This window comes from Magallana gigas, chromosome 5, assembly GCF_963853765.1.
Source record: "Magallana gigas chromosome 5, xbMagGiga1.1, whole genome shotgun sequence".
Lineage (NCBI taxonomy): Eukaryota > Metazoa > Mollusca > Bivalvia > Ostreida > Ostreidae > Magallana > Magallana gigas.
The window spans coordinates 38,634,011-38,650,966 of NC_088857.1; the positions used below are offsets into that span (position 1 = coordinate 38,634,011).

The 16,956-nt window shown below is 34.5% G+C and overlaps 2 protein-coding genes across 3 annotated transcripts in view; one reads left to right on the top strand and one right to left on the bottom strand.

Moving 5' to 3' along the window:
• Positions 1–15,220, top strand: LOC105330365 (CD9 antigen). Its single transcript, XM_011432003.4, has 8 exons — positions 1–327; positions 10,372–10,572; positions 11,263–11,337; positions 11,491–11,598; positions 12,597–12,695; positions 13,229–13,312; positions 13,446–13,508; positions 13,860–15,220. The coding sequence occupies exons 1-7, from the start codon at positions 262–264 to the stop codon at positions 13,503–13,505; spliced, it is 693 nt and encodes a 230-aa protein (XP_011430305.3). The 5' UTR covers positions 1–261; the 3' UTR covers positions 13,506–13,508; positions 13,860–15,220.
• The window catches only part of LOC105330366 (calpain-9), a 14,295-nt gene continuing 11,801 nt past the window's right edge, over positions 14,463–16,956 (bottom strand). For both annotated transcript variants that reach the window (XM_066085070.1, XM_011432004.4), the window contains exons 19-22: positions 16,784–16,859; positions 16,434–16,547; positions 15,810–15,868; positions 14,463–15,552 (exon numbers count right to left, since the gene is read on the bottom strand). In XM_066085070.1, the coding sequence (XP_065941142.1) occupies positions 15,526–15,552; positions 15,810–15,868; positions 16,434–16,547; positions 16,784–16,859 (276 nt within the window). In that variant the 3' untranslated portion in view covers positions 14,463–15,525. The remainder of the gene's footprint in view (positions 15,553–15,809; positions 15,869–16,433; positions 16,548–16,783; positions 16,860–16,956) is intronic.

Sequence of the window (16,956 nt, forward strand, 5' to 3'; positions counted from 1 at the left end):
CGTTGCATACGATTCACATGCTTAATCCAAACTGAACCGTTCAGCAGTGCGTATATATATTAATATTTCAGAAATATAGGGCGTTCACGCTGCGCTTAACACAACAACACGGTATAAGCGTCGACTTCAGCGAAGCGCGACCGAACCAGCCATCGGCCAGAATCGACATTCTATACTGAGTGTGTCAGGTGTGAGACATCCTTGGAGTTTACTCTGTGAATTTATCGAAGATATCGGATTAGTAATTTAAAAGGAGGAAAAATGGCTCTTGGAAGTTGTCACACATGCATCAAATATTTGATGTTTGCCTTTAACTTTCTGTTTTGGGTAAGTGGTCTTTAATCTATTTGTAGTTTCGCTACTCCGACCCTGACGCGGTGTATGAGTGTGTGTGTTTATATCCCACCGCACATCATGCATATTCATATTCTTCGGGTTTCGTTTAGTTCTTGGGCAATGTGAGGCCTCGGTCAAACTATCGTAAAGACTTTAAAGAAGATGACAATAGGTGCGTTTTAAATGCACATAATAGGTCTTAACTAGTGATCAATGTGGAATTAAATAACCCGGTCCCGTATTCAGACAGGTTAAGTTGGGTATGACTATGGAAGAAGTTATCCTATAAAGCGGCGGCGAAATCAATGAAAGAAATGCGCCGATTCCACACTTTTTCGTCGAAAGGGAGCTTTTAAAGACGTTTCATCTAAAGAACGCATTTTGTAAATCGATGGACAACAAGGTTCCAAGAAAATTATAAACATCGAAATGAATGATCCTGCTATGTATTTGTGGCGTTGTCTTCCTTAATTATCTCAGGAATGGCATGCACTCGCCCCACAATGTAAATAAATACAACAGCATTGCAAGCTTGTAATATCAAGAGGGATATCGGTACCCATCGTTCAAAGCTTTCGACGAAACAAAAAGGAGCAATCACTGAGATCGCCACTTAGAAAGTTAACTTCGAGAGGATGTAAGGTACCCACAATGGGATAGGTGTGGGATGCTGCAAATCTTGATCTATAAATAGGTACCCGCCCCGGTAGAAGAGGAAGCACACTGGCGGTAGTATAGACCTGAGTTTGGCTACAGGGATAAGAATTTGTGGCACGATGAATCCGTAAACTCTGATGGTTATCAGGTGATGATACGACCCCCGCAATAGGTCGCCGCGGGGATGCCTTCCCCCCGGATGTCGAACACCTCTACACCTCCGATAAACCAACATGCATGTTTGCTCGTTACGACATTGAATGACGGATAGGACATTTATTAGCTCCCAAACAACTAGCATTTCAACAACCTTGGAATGTATGTACTCGAGCGAGCCATATCAGCCGAGCAATGCATTTTTAGGAGGGATTAGATACACACACACATGTATATACACCCCCCCCCCCCCACACACACACACTACATGTAAGGGGATCAAAAGATGAGATTATCTCTTAACAGAGTTTGTGGCTCCTGACAGTTTGTGCCGTGTTTCCCCCCACATTCTGATAAGTTTACATGGATAGTGAATCAGTTCACGGAATCCCTGTACATGCAGATATCGACCACACTATTTGTAAAGGGTAGTCGCCAATAAATTGTACACAGACTTTAATATGTAAAAGTTATGCCCAAAGCAACGTTATAAAATGCAATAATTGTGTGATAACGAGGATATATTTTGATTAAAATGTCCGCCTGAGAAGACATATATAACTAAATAAACACCGTCATATCTTTACAAACTGTGGTTTTTTATTTGTATTTTGTCCCACACGATACCTATGCTGGGTTTAGAACATTTCATTTTTTTTCTTCAAAATATATACTCAACATATACATGTACACGTACCTCTTTATGCAATACTAGTATCATTATGATTTTCTCAAAGTCTACAGAATTAAAGGTTTTTCATTAGTGTACATCGATAGAGGGTCCTAAATGAGGGCGGGTTGATGGGTCCCGTCTCCTCGGGTCACAGCAGCCACAGGCTGGGATGTCATAACGAGACCGCTGCCATTATCGCTACATCTGGTCCCATTTAACGCACCATCACTCAGGAGCTAGGGGGTCATTAAGGTCCCGTTGACCAGGAGCAATGTTTGTACAAATTTCGCCGCCAAAAAAATTCTTCTTTCTATATGCGAGTTGCACTGACTCCACTGGTTGTAAAGTGTATAGTTTGTCATTATGGTCTCTTGTCATTAGTGAAAACCACAGAACTGCGAAAAGCATTTTAAGTGCGCAAGTTGTCAGCAAAGTTAAAGTCAGTGAATTGGACTTCATTTTACAATGAATGAACATTGGGGTCACATGGGAGAGAATTTGTAGAATTTTTCTTTTCACGAAACTGATCGTTTTTGCCTTATTTCCAAGGTTTTCTATTTCAGAAGAAAAATGAATATCGTTTGTACACAGCACAATGTAACAATGACCTTCAACTTTGTGTAAAGACGTTTTGATCAATTACAGAAAAACCCAAATTTGAATGACTTGGTTTTATTTTAAGAACATGAAAATGCATAGTAATTCTTATGCAAAACTAATTTATTCAGATTATGTTGCGTTCTAATGAATTTTTTTTTTACAAAGGGCTTGCAAGCTTAATTTCTTTCATGATATGAATAACTCCTGTGTTTTGTATGTCTAGTTTCTTTTTTTACCCTTTTCACTTATTATAAAAGCGACGGTCGGTACTTTCATTCAGCCCCGTGTGTTTGTTAAACCTATAACTTGCCAGCAGGTACAACTGTGCGAAATAAAGCTAACTAGATGAAGTTACAAAGGTGTGACCCACGGCCTTTTGTGTGCGGGCATTCAGCCGAGATTATCACCTTGTTGTTTTTCGTTTTCGCACTAAATTCCTCTTTGGTAAAGACCAACAAAAATCGAATTATAATTATATATGCAGAAAAAGTTTCAGATTGTTATATTGCGAGCAATGGAGCGTTTATACTTGTATATTTCATTGGGGGCGGGGGGGGGGGGGGGGGGATTGCAATTTTATGCTTTTATGTCATGGGTCCTTGATGAATAAGGAGTAACAAAACCTTACCGTTGACTAAAAATTTATTACGATGATTGCGGGGGCCGTGTTGTTATTTGTACACATGCCAAGTCAGAGAAAACAAATTACACTCTTGCTTTTCTTTTGATGAAGCCTTAGAAATGTACGTTTATCTCTGTCCCTAATTTAATTCATTTGGAGGAGAAGACATCAGGGTTTAACGTGTATTTATAAGACTACTGTTAGTCTTTAGGACACAGACTTATCAATATCAAACTTAAACAATTTAAAGATATTGCCGAAGCTCGAGGGTTTTAAAAGATAATTTCTTTAATATTTTTTTCGTTCTTTTTCCCCTTGAGGAATTCAATTACACTTGTAATTCACGAAGGTTTAATTGTGTAGAGAGGTGACACCGCATATCCCAATAGTAGTAGAAAGACCTGTCCTGTTTTCTAGAGAATAACTTCCTTTACTATAAACTGAATTATTGATACGGAAGTTTTACAACAAAGTTTGACAATTCCAATTTGTGACGAACTACAAGTAATCTTAGATCACCATCATACCAGAGTGTGGGAATTTTGACATTTTATTAAAAAAATTGTGGGTTTATTGCCAATTGTGAAAAGATAATGTCCAATTTATTTACTTTTATTTATACTGCGTTTAAATCAGATCAAAAGTATCACCCAGAGTTTAATGGTTCGTTCAAACAAAACTTTCCCAAAATTTTCTCCTCTGAATCTCTGTTTGGCATCTTTCAAATTCTTTTGTAATGGAGTTTCTGGGTTTCAACATGCTCTTCGGTACACAGTTGAAACAGGTGCTCTTAAGAACCCTTGCAGGCTTAGTTGAGTGCATTCTTTCTTAATGAATCAATGTTAATTAAAGCATGTATATTATCTGCACAAACAGTCAAACGACGGTTGCATATCCCCATTGATCAATGCTATAAAAAGACAAATTTCGTTTTCGCTTTCCGTTTCGGTTTTTTTTTCTTGCTTTTAAAATAACGAAGAGTCAATCTTTAGGTAGCTGTTCCTTTCTTAATATATATATTCCTATCTATACCACTACAACCACCGCAAAGGAATGTCTGGCTTGTTCAAATGCCAACTAACTAAACGGTTTCTCCATTCTGTTTTATGTTGTTGTGATGAAACGTTCAAAAAACGACCCCTGAGTGTCATACCACGGCTCTCTCATGGAACTACATGCAACTACATGTACTTGTGAGAATTCTCTTGTAATTGTGTGAACACAAATTACACTCCGTGGGTCACACTGTCAACTGTGTACAAAATGAGAATCAAAAGGTGCAGCTGTTTTTAGGGTGGTTATCTTTTACTTCTTCCCCCTGGGGTCTCAAACAGACATGTACGTTGGCTAGACATCGATTGCATAAGTCTGCACGTTGTTTTAACAAGTTTGGATCTAAAAGCCTCTGCTTATTTCATATAGACCTAAAAATAATTCCCCCAATGAGTTACGTAATTTGTTGTTTGCCTTGACAACTATTTTTGTTTTGTTTTGTTTTTTAATTCATTTTTAGCTCACCGAGACGAAGTCAAGGAGAGCTTATGCTATACCCTCGGCGTCGGCGGTGGCGTCGGCGTCGGCGTCGGCGTCGGCGTCCGGACCTGGTTAAAGTTTTTGTTGCAGGTCCTGTATCCAAGCTATTACTTGTCCTATCTTCACCAAACTTGCATGGATGATGCATCTGGACCTACTTATGGAATTGAAAGACTTGGATGCTGAATCTGGGTCCTAAATTTTAGATGCTGGAGGAGTTTAAGGTTGTTGGACCAGGTTAAAGTTTTTGTTGCAGGTGCCCTTTGATAGCAATATCTAAGTTACTGCTTGTCCGTACTTCACCAAACTTGCATGGATGGTGTGCCTTATGATACTGATGCACCAGACAGGCTTGAGTGCTGAATCTAAGCTATAGGTTTCGGATGCTGGAGGAGGTTAAGGTTTTTGGAGCAGGTTAAAGTTTTTGTTGCGGGTGCCCATTGATAGCAATATCTAAGTTACTACTGGTCCTAACTTCACCAAACTTGTATGGATGATGCGTCTTATGATACTGATGCACCTGACAAGCTTGAATGCTGAATCTGAGCAATAGGTTTCGGATGCTGGAAGAGGTTAAGGTTTTTAGAGCTGATTAAAGTTTTTGTTGCAGGTGCCCTCTGATGATTATATCTTAGTTACTACTGGTCCTAACTTCACCAAACTTGTATGGATGGTGCGTCGTATGATACTGATGCACCTGACAAGCTTGAATGCTGAATCTGAGCAATAGGTTTCGGATGCTGGAGGAGGTTAAGGTTTTAAGAGCTGGTTAAATAAAGTTTTTGAAACAGGTGCCCTCTGATGATGATATCTTAGTTATTACTTGTCCTTACTTCACCAGACTTCCATGGATGGTGTGTCTTATGATACTGATGCACCTGACAGGCTTGAATGCTGAGTCTGGTTTCGGATGCTGGATAAAGTTAAGTTTTTAGGAACAGGTCACATGTTTAATAGATGATAGTACTATTTCAAACTTGCATAGTTGATTTAACTGTAATATGAATGAATTGCAGAGGTAGCTTCAGATGCAGAGCTTGATCTCCATTATCAAGGATGCTAAAAAATAAATCTTAGTTATTACAGGTCCTAACTTCACCAAACTTGAATGGATGGTGTGTCTTATGATACAGATGCACCTGACAGGCATGGATGCTGAATCTGAGCCATAGGTTGCGGATGCTGGAGGAAGTTAAGGTTTTAATTGCTAGTGCCCTCTGATGATGATATCTTAGTTATTACTGGTCCAAACTTCACCAAACTTGCATGGATGATGCGTCTTATGATACCAATGCACCTGATGGGCTTGAATGCTGAATCTGAGCCATAGGTTTCGGATGCTGGATGAGGTTTAGTTTTTTGGAACAGGTCACATGTTTTATAGATGATAGCTTGCATAGTTGATTTAACTTTATTATAAATTAAATGCAGAGGTTGCTTCAGATGCAGAGCCTGATCTCCATTATCAAGGATGCTAAAGAAATCTCCTACCTCACTCAAACCAGCTCAATAGATAGATGTGTTTGTTGATAAATGATATAACATGATTTCTATGATATAGTTTTGTATGATATGAAACAATATTGTTTGATATGATACAATATGATATCATATGTTATATTATAAAAGTTATATGATACCATATGATATTGTATCATTTTTTTATTTTATTTTATGATATTGTATCATGATATTGTTATGTATAGTATTGTATATTATGATACAATATTGTATAATATTATATTGTATTTTTAATTTATTATTTTATCACATGATACAATTACATAAGATATTGCAAAATATTATATTGTATCCTATGAAACAATATTGTATATTCTATAATATTGTATCATACAATATTGTATAATATGATATTGGTTTCAGTAATATAGAATTATATCACATGAAATTGTATTATATGATATTGTAATATTATATAATATTGTATCATACGATATTGTATGATATGATATTGGTTTTTATGATATATTATCATATCACATGAAATTGTATTATATGATATTGTAATATATATTATTATGTCATATGATACAATATGTATAATATAATAATGTATTTTATAATATTTTACTTTATCACATGATATTGTATCATTTGATAAGATACAATGTTGGAATCAAATTATATTGTATTATATGATATAATATCATATAATGTATCAAATATGTTTCAGTGTCATTCAATACAATATCATACTATATTATACAATATAATATCATGTTTCAATGTTATGATGTATTATGTAATATGATATTGTAATATAATACTATATTGTATAATATTTTATGATATTGTATTATGTGATCAAATACAATAAGGTATAACACAATACAATGTCATATTATAAGTTAGAATATCATATCTCATTATTGTTTATTACGGTATTTTATTGTATTATATGATATATATTATAAATATGACATGATGCAATATTTAATTTTATATCATTGTATTGATTAACATATGAACATATGATTATCATAAAAAAATTTATCAGATGATATTCGATATTTTGTCAAAACAGAATCCATGAATATCCAAGATCATAAAGTATGATTTTCATATAAAATGATAAAGGTGGTCTTATGTAGGTGATGTCTCATAAGGGTGATGCTCCGTCTCGGTGAGCTTAGTAATCTATGATTACCTATGTTTTTTTCTTCAGCAGACAAATAAATTCTTATCAGAAATCTTTGTACCAGAATGTGATGATATTAGTTAGGTTACTCTGTTGGTTTATTTATATACTTTTATTTTTTAAGTGCTGTTTGTGAAAGTGAAGACGAGTTTTTCTTTCGATATGCAGCATCACTTTAATAACACTCAAGTACTTCGAAAGGCAATGCACGTGCCAAAACTTTAGGCGTTTTGTTTAATGTACTCGACTAAACAATTTAAACTGAATTAAATACTTGAAAGAGGAGGCCAATTCATCGCCTCTTGTTGTTTGTGCCAAATCAGACGCTTTAAATTGCTTCGTGAATTATAACAGACGCACAAAATGTTTTGAATCACCGTCAAATAATACTGAAAAGAAATGAATTATGTAGAATTCTATAGGTGGGTACTGTATACAGGGTTATTTTCGCCCCGTGTTATTTTCGCCCTTCTTCACTTGCAAACGGTTTTGCCCCGTCTTAAATTCGCCAAGATACGCTTGTGTACTAAAGAGATAATTTTGAACATTAAAATTCACCCAGTTTTAAATTCGCCCGCTGACAACGAGGTCGAAAGGGGCGAAAATAAAACGGGGGCGGACATTTCCCCGTATACAATATATATTGGTCAAATAAAAAGAATATTTTCATTCTAGCTTATATTTAAAAATGAATGTAAATACAAATGTGACACGTGTTTCATTAATTATTCAAAGACTCCGTTTAACACCACCTATATCGATTACAAGTCTTTGTCTCCGATTTCAAGCTAATGTCTTTTGATTGCGTATGCTTTCTGTGCATTGTATTTTCCCGCACACATTCAAGATGGCGCCGTTTCATTTCCAGATATTTCTCGAAAACAATAGTTTGAACTAGACCATGCAGTTTGAGCTATAGATATCGAGTAATCGATATCCAAGAAACGACCGAATGATTGGAGAATAGCGATGATGAATCATTAATTTAGTGAAACAATTTGTCGTCAAATACTGGTAGAAGCAGACGACACGCCGTTACCTGGCATTTTGTTGACGTAATAAAATTTCGATACGGTTTATATTGTCAGGCACTCTTTAAGCGAAAAAATAAAATGTATCAAGGATCTACGGACAAATTTCTTGCTGACTACATTTTTCGCCTAAACGGTTAGCCAGATGTGAGCAGCTTTCGGTTTGAAGTAAAAATAACCCTTGACCTTGGATAGTTTACTGTCCGAACACAAACTCCAAGGCAACATTATACACAATTTATAGCTAAGAAACGTGAAATAACAACATCGCCCTCCAGGTGTGGGATCTTGTTTATTTCTTCTTTATACCACTGCAGGTAAATTTAATATCAAGTATTACGTAACCGAAATGTTAATTTTTTCTTGTGGAAAAAAGTGAATTTTTCTATTTAAATCAAATTTTTCGTGTGGGCTGGAATTTTAACCGTAGACGATGGGAAACATTTCAAACACCACAAGCACATTTAAATATAACCTCGGAACTCTGACAGTAGAAAGCATTTAATACGAAGAGTGGGTTAACTGGCCCTTTTATACACTGTAGGAGAAGACCAATGAAATAATAAAAGAATTTGCATGCATCGGAATTCCTCTAGATTTGAGTTCCAAATGAACAGTTAAGTTCGTTTTATTTGGCATGCATCGGAAACCATCCAGACTAAGTTTCTCGCCTGAGCTTTGCAGTCAGTTTAGTCTCGGTAGTACCTCTTACATTGGTGACAGGGAACAGTACAGATCTAACAATCACGTATAGCTAGCTATATTCTACTTAATGCGGCCTTCTCTTGTTATAGCAAATACGCATTTTCGGAATTAAGGAAAAGAGTAGTGATACCCTGACCAAGTCGTGTGTTGGTCAATTACAGCTTTTCTTAAAATGTCTTTATTGTCCTAAAGTGATAGAAACATATTGTTAGTAATAATTGTGTATACCATTCCTTCCTACGTGTATGCATAATTATATATTACGATGGTAGTAAAATGGAAAGGTTATTAAAATAATAATAATTCGTATAAAAATGCATATTTTTCTTTTTTGATATTGATATGCAATTTGCACCAGCTTTTTTTAACGGTGAGCGTGTGTAAAATGAAATTCAAATTGACCTTTTTTTAAAAAAATGTTATTATACAATTGTTAATCTTATTCTGCGAAACGAATTTTACTTCCTGTTGAGGATGCAGGTTTAGTGCAACAGTACGTATATCATTTTTATACGTTATGAATAAAAAAAAGCCACCCACCAAACAAACACTTAGAGCTTAAATGTAAATAATATATATGAATATTAATACATGCATTGAAACAGTCCAATGAAGTCATAAGCTTAAGTAAGTACTGCACTAGTATCTAAATGTGACCTCTGATGAAAACCGTACAAAGCAGAATAAAACAGGGAAGTTGTTATATGACACAGTCTTGAAAGTCATGATTATAGAAGTAGTCCATATATAATCCATGGTGTGTAAACACACCACTTTCCTTGCCAACATTATTATGTAATCTGTAAACAGAAAGTGTGCACGTTGCTTGATAAATGTTCAAATGGTAATCGACAGTCTTTTATTATCTATTGCAATGGAACAGCAAGCATCACAGATCGCATGCCCTGTCAATATTTTGTCGGAATTCAGAGGTCGACAGGCACATTGTAACGTTCTGTTAGGCTATCAACAGCTCCGCAAACATTACCAAACAATGTGCTTAGATTGCCATTAAAACGCAAATATTTAGGAGATGAAAAACTTTGTTCCAACCCAGGGTTAGGCTAGGGCCATTGCATTAAGTCAAAGGTTTTTGCCATGTAGGTTTATCGAAACTGTTGACAAAGTTGAGGCCCTTGGATAATGCACATTCTTTTAAATACATGTAAATTGTTTGTGAAGATGGGGGCGGCAAAGTAGTTGTAAGGGTCAAATTCACAACCATAAAGCCATAATTAAAAAATGCAACATGATAAAAATAGTACGTACTCTTCACCGTTAAATTACAGGAATTTTTTTGGTTATATATCAACCACTTGAAAAAATCCCAACATTTACATGAAATCATGAGTTTAAGCTTGTCAGCATGATATTAATGTTACTTTGATTTCTACTTCAGCTGCTGGGATGTGCTATGTTAGGAGTCGGGATCTGGCTCCTCGTCAGCGATGACTTCACAAAATATTCCGATGCCGATGATAGTTTGAGTTTCATCTACACTGGAGCCTACATCCTTGTGGCTATTGGCGGCCTAATAATGATAATCGGCTTCTTAGGATGTTGTGGCGCAATTAGGGAAAGCCAATGTATGCTGGGATGTGTAAGTTTCCCATCTGGTAAACTGAATATCCGATGATTATACAGACAATTATTAAAATCCAATACTTTATATAATAAGTTAAAGGACGACGTCTTATTACCTCTCGCTCAACTAATTAATTATAACCACAGTGACAGAATGTGGCATTTGCATTGCCTGCTTGGGTGTAAAAGCACTCTAACGAAAACTGAAAATACATGAACACATTAAAATTAATTCTATTTGCTCCTTTAAACAACTTTAGTTTACTACAGTACATGTAAATTTAAATGTTCGGTCATTTTCGTTTCGTTATGACTCCTGGCTAAGTACAGTGTAAAGTCATTTATATTCATGGATAATTTCGTGAGGATTTATTTTCGTGGATTTTTTTTTTCATTTTATTTTACTAATAAATAATTACTCTATTCAACCTCATAATTGAGTTTTCAACTCAGATCCATGGAGCAGTGATGACTTTTTAGTGCAAGCGCCTGCTTTGAATTTTTTCCCCGAAAAAACTACACCTACTAGTATTACTTATGTATTATAATTAATGCCAATAAATGTGGGTACGAAGATTCACAAACTACACGAAATAGACCTATAACCAATTTGTCTTGATGTACTTTGGTGACACGCGTACATGTATTCTTAAAAAAGCTGTCGTTACAGTTTGGTATAATAAAGCAGTCTTATTTGTCTCTTTAGTTCTTTTTCCTGTTATTCATCATCTTTGCGGTCTTACTTGGGGCTGGAATCTGGGCAGTTATTTCGAAAGATGAAGTAAGTATAAAGAATTAAACTGCATAAATAACTCAAATAATGATTTTATTTACTATAAATATAATTCTGAGTATAAAGTGGTCAAAGTGTATACCATCAACGTTATTCCATTTTCAATGTTTTTGTACACGCTTTAAAAACTTTCTTCTTCAGGTACGGTCAATAGTGAAAGAAGTATTAGATAAACAGATTGAGCGAGCATGTGACCCTAAAGAACCCAACTCGAAGAGTTTGAACTTTCTTAACCACGTACAGGAACAGGCAAGTGTTTGGACGGAAGGGATGACATCATTTTATCAACAACGTTTACCATTTTGATTTAAAGAGTTTAAAGGACCTAGACACGATTTTAGATGAACATTTTATCAATATGTGTAAAATGGTTTACTTGACGTGTATTTTTAATGATTCACCGAAATTTGAATGTAAGGAGTCAAGATATAAGCGAAATACAGAGGAAAGAAGTTGTTGTTTTGTAAACAAAGCTCAAGTCTTATATTTGTTTACAAATAATGTAAAGTAATTACCTTTTTTGACAAAATAGCTTGTGTCAGACAGAGTAAACTGATTCAATAAGTTCATGAATATATTATCAACAGCAAAAAGCAACATAAGATTGAAACTTATACCAATACAACACATAAGTAAACATTAACAAGACTCGAGTTTTGTTTACAAAACAGAGAATTCTTACCTCTTCAAATAACTGCTTGTAACTCAATTTTTGACTTTCAAATTTTACATAGCATAGAACATTCATGTTGATAATTATAGACATTACAAATGAAAAAATAATTTTTAAAAAAAATTTAAGCTCAAATCATGATTAATTAATTAAGTCCCTTTAATTTCATGATATATGTCTTGAGTTTTTGTAGTCTTTTACATTGGGAACTTTTTGTCATTGTCATTTGTCAAAATCGATCATATTTCTGAATTATTGTTAATGAAGACCTAATATGCTGCTTTTTAATAGAAAGTAACAGTATAGCTTTGGCTTCACGGAGAACGATGTAAAATTCACGTGACATAGCACCTGTAACGCATTACATTGTAAGCGCGTGTTTGTTCTTTTGTCGAACATTTGAACAATTGCTGTATCATGCTGAAATTTATGACAATATTAAAGCATGCATCATTCTTCTTCGAAGATGACAGATAAAGTGATGATATAACATGTACTTTGTGTTTACCTTTGTATACATGAACATATTAATGATACATGTATATATTTATATAAGTTTTAATGTATTTTCTAGTTCCAATGCTGTGGGGTCAACGGTATAATTGATTACACAGATTTTGCCACGTGTAATGCCTCCTCCTCAGAACCTTGCCGTGCGTTAAACATCAACAATGTAAGAAGGATCTTAAACTTCATCCAACTTTTTTCCACTGATAAAGTTCATTATAGGGCTTCGGCCTTGCTTATATCGTTGAAGAGTGCAGGGGCCTTTAAACGAAGGAGGCCTTCAAGATGCATTCTCAACATTAACTTAAAGAAGTTAATGTTTCAAAATCTCTTCCTCATTTAACAAGGAAGCATGCTCTAGAGTAAAGAAAAACTTGCCTTATTTTTGACAGAGTTGTATATTGTACTGGTACCGTATGCTCATGATTTAGAATTCTGTCTCTCTTTATATCAATAAAATAAGAAAGTTGAATAATATACATGTACATTAGTTGAATATCGTATTTCAGTATTTTGGAGAGAGTACTAGTTAACATGCCGTCCTCATTTATATCAAGGAAATAATAACTTGTGGCAAGACTTAAGACTAAGAGTAACCCCCCCCCCCCCCTCCTTCCATGGAAACACATCAAGAAAGTTTAATATTATACATTATACAACTGCAATGCTCAGTTTTGTGGGTTTTTTCCATTTGTACAGGGTTGCTTAGACAAAGCTAGCGCTTGGTTCGAACAGAATATTCTCATTGTTGCTGGGGTAGCAATAGGAATTGCAGTGGTTTTGGTAAGACTTGATAGGAAATATGTACTTGTAAATTTTAAGTTAAAATATAATCATACCTCTCAGTTATCATTTTTCACTTAAATAAACATTCCTCATATTTGTGTGAATTTCAATACTTTTTGATTGTTTGTAGATTTTGGGAATGATCTTCTCAATAGTGCTGTGCTGTGCAATCAGGGACATCCAGGCGTAAATGGTAAAGGCAAAAGTAAAATATGTAGATTAACAACAACTTCGGTAAAGTTACATGATTGTATGTTTGTAAAAAAAAAAAAACCAAGGTAACTATTGATTACAATAATGGTACCATTCCAATTTTCATTTTTCCGTAATACATTAATTTAAGGTAATATTCCTTTACATTATCATAAAGTTTTTAATTTTAATCTTATATAAGTAATTGTTTTTCATTTTAATAAAAAGCTGTGTTACATTGTATTAACAGTAGTATTGTGTTTTACATTACATGGTTTTCATTTGAAAAAAGAAAGAGCTGTGTTGAAATTAATAATTCAGTTCAAACCTATTCATATGTATTCTCTATTAGGTGTGGGAAAACCCTCGATCACCATTTGGCAGGAAGACTCATTCAAAAGCAGCAGCAATATTTGTCAGATGTTGTAAATGGTGCCTTTTATGATTTTTGCTATGTGTTTTTATGTGCTTGGAAGCAAGTGGGCTCTACCTTAACCTACGTTCCATTTCTGTATGTGAAATAAAAAAAACCTCTCGATACTGCACGGCAACAGGTTTCATTGAATCCACCTGAATTTATCTATATCACATAATTGATAACAGGAAATTAGTAACTACTTTGTATACACAGGACAACAGAAAGAATATTACTGAAATGACATATGTTATTTGTATGCATGGAGATTATTAGACAATGTGTGTAAACGATTAAAATAGTCACGTGACTGACAGTCGATCTTGTGCTTCATTGGTAGCAGATGGTCTGAATTGTTTCATGACGTTCACATCATTGGGAAAAAATCACGAACCAAGAATAAGATCATTAAATGTATGTCATTGCTAAATGAGAGTGCAATATAAAGATTAGACTTCGATGTATCATGGGAATGAAGCAAGAACTCTTACTTCCGGTTTTTTGACTTCCGGTCTAATTTTTCTCGTTCTACAATATCGCTCTAGTTCACAGTGCCTGATTTTTATCCCAGAGGCGCCGAAAACGATGAACATGATCTCTCAACCAGTGAAACTTTAAATAAGCAGTTTTAAACCGTATGCATACTTTGTCTTCGGTTAGTGAATGGTAGATAAAATATAAATGAATCTCGTGAATGTTGTAAAATTTTGTTAAATCATACACAGGTTTTGTCTGTGACAAATATGCATCTTCAATGTATGTATACTATTTTTTGATTATCGTGATTTATAAATATGATTGTACACTTGATGTAAATTAACTAGTATTGTATTTAGTTGTTTTTATCAACAGTTTTTCTATTACTTAAAATTAGTTAGATTTATTTGAAATTTTAGTGTATATGCACATATGTTAGTTGTTGCTTTTTATACCTGCTAGTTACCTAGATATTTATCTTTTTTATGTATCATCTACAAAAAAATATTGTTCTAAGTTTTTGAGCAATTTTATGTTTCCAAATATTTTAAAAAAAGGAAATTTTAAAACAAATTGAAAGTTCGGTTTTCAGCAATATCATGACAGAATTTATAAAAAAAATCAAACAACTTTGAATAATTAATTAAAAGGTGGTGATATTTTTCTTAAAATACGAAAATTAACAGGTGTAGTACTTAATGTTATTGCAAGTTTTTAAATTTATCTAAGGTATTGACTGAAGTGATGGATGACAATTTACAAGTCAAACTTTTTTTAACATTATTTGGGATTTTAATCATTAAACTAGAAATGTATTGACACAGTTTGTTATTTATGACAAATGGTAAAGAAGAAGACCAAACATCACATGGTTGGCATACACGAATATATTGCGGGCAAAAAATATATAATTCAATACACACTTGTAGATCTAGCCCCAATAGCTTTTTCTCTTTTTACAACATGCTATTTTACGAAGCAATGTGGACAATGGGGCCTCTTTTTAAAATCATTTTCCAGCTACAAACATCCATTATGAGGGCGATGGTTTTGAAATCAGAATAAACTGTCCCATGAGAGGATTGTCTTTCAGCAGATCATTTTGAAACTGCTTTCAGGAGTTCATTCATGCATAAATATGGGCACACAAAACCTAAAATAGAAAAAGGCGATTAGAATGGTCCTGTTACATGATTTGATATGAATACGTTAAGCTTCAGAACACAGCTTATTTAATTATCAATAAAAAGCAACGGTTATAATTTTCCAATAACTTGGAATACATCAAGCAGATACAGTAAGCGGGAACGAAAGCGCGCAACGGTGATCCGAATAAAGTATAAAACGGAACCAATATCGATTGCCGGATTGGAAAATGAAAGGATTCATATGAAAACAATTGTGTGTTACCTCCGGTAATGAGGGCGAATCGGTGGCAGCCTTCTCTTTGAGTCGCCGTCTGTAGAGCTCTAGAAATCGATACAGAGTAATTAACTCATCAAACATAACCAATAGATTCAATCTGACATGATGGTGGCCGACGGATGGATGGATAATTCATTAATAGCAGAAAAGACCCCCAAATTGCAGATAAACTATAACCCTATAGACGTAGAAAAAAACCCACCACTGCAACACAAGAGATGCGAGTGAGTGAATCCTTCGAGGCTAGCCCTATAAGATCAAGCGATATTGCATGTTCACAACACTTTTTTACTTGTATTTAGTATCTGATTCCATTGCTTAATGTTTCGATTCCATTACGTTTTGTTCCTTATCAGACATCTCTCCGTACAAAGCAATGTGGAGAGATATGGGACCTAGTCACATACTTTTGCAATGGTTGGTTGTTTAATGAACGGAGGATAAATTCATTCCAGCCATTATCTAACGACCATCCGCCAATATCTCCGTTATACAGTGATTTCTATTGATTTTATAGTTCTACTCATGGGATAGTCCTAGTAAACGATGCTGGTAATCAAACAAATCACTAGCAATATAACAACAATAGGACGCCATTGCTCAACTTACGGTGACCCGTAACGACCTTGATCACACAGTTCATGAACCTCTCCAGGGTCAAGGCCTCTCCGAGAGAGAACCGTATAATTAGTGCCTCTATCGTTTTATTGCTACCCGTGATGCCTGAAAATTAAAAGACGAAAGAAGTAAATTTGTTTGTTTTTGATTCACATTTCTTTGGAATAATTACTTTGTAAAAATTATTAATTATCAGTTAAGGTTAAAGTTGAAAGTCCCGAAAGTTCGATTAATATTTTTTTTTATTCGATTAATATATTCATATGTATGAAATCGAAATTCACATTGACGTAGGTTGTACACGCGTACATGTACATGTATAAGATAACCCTCATTCCTACCTAAAGTTTTCAGGGCATTTCTCAAGCAGAATGTGTCCATTTCTAATTTTCCATCACTAAACTGGTTGAACACGTTCTAAACAACAAATATCAACAAGTGTTGAATAAAAGAAATAAAAGAAACATACACACTATAGTCTTGTTGCAACAATGAAAGCAATTAAGATATATTG

What these genes read in the sequence shown, in the direction of transcription:
- LOC105330365 (XM_011432003.4), top strand. Translation starts at nt 262, where the DNA reads ATGGCTCTTGGAAGTTGTCACACATGCATCAAATATTTGATGTTTGCC. An exon ending in GCCAATGTATGCTGGGATGT is followed by an intron (nt 10,573 to 11,262) that starts GTAAGTTTCCCA and finishes TTGTCTCTTTAG; the next exon opens with TTCTTTTTCCTGTTATTCAT. An exon ending in TAGGAATTGCAGTGGTTTTG is followed by an intron (nt 13,313 to 13,445) that starts GTAAGACTTGAT and finishes GATTGTTTGTAG; the next exon opens with ATTTTGGGAATGATCTTCTC.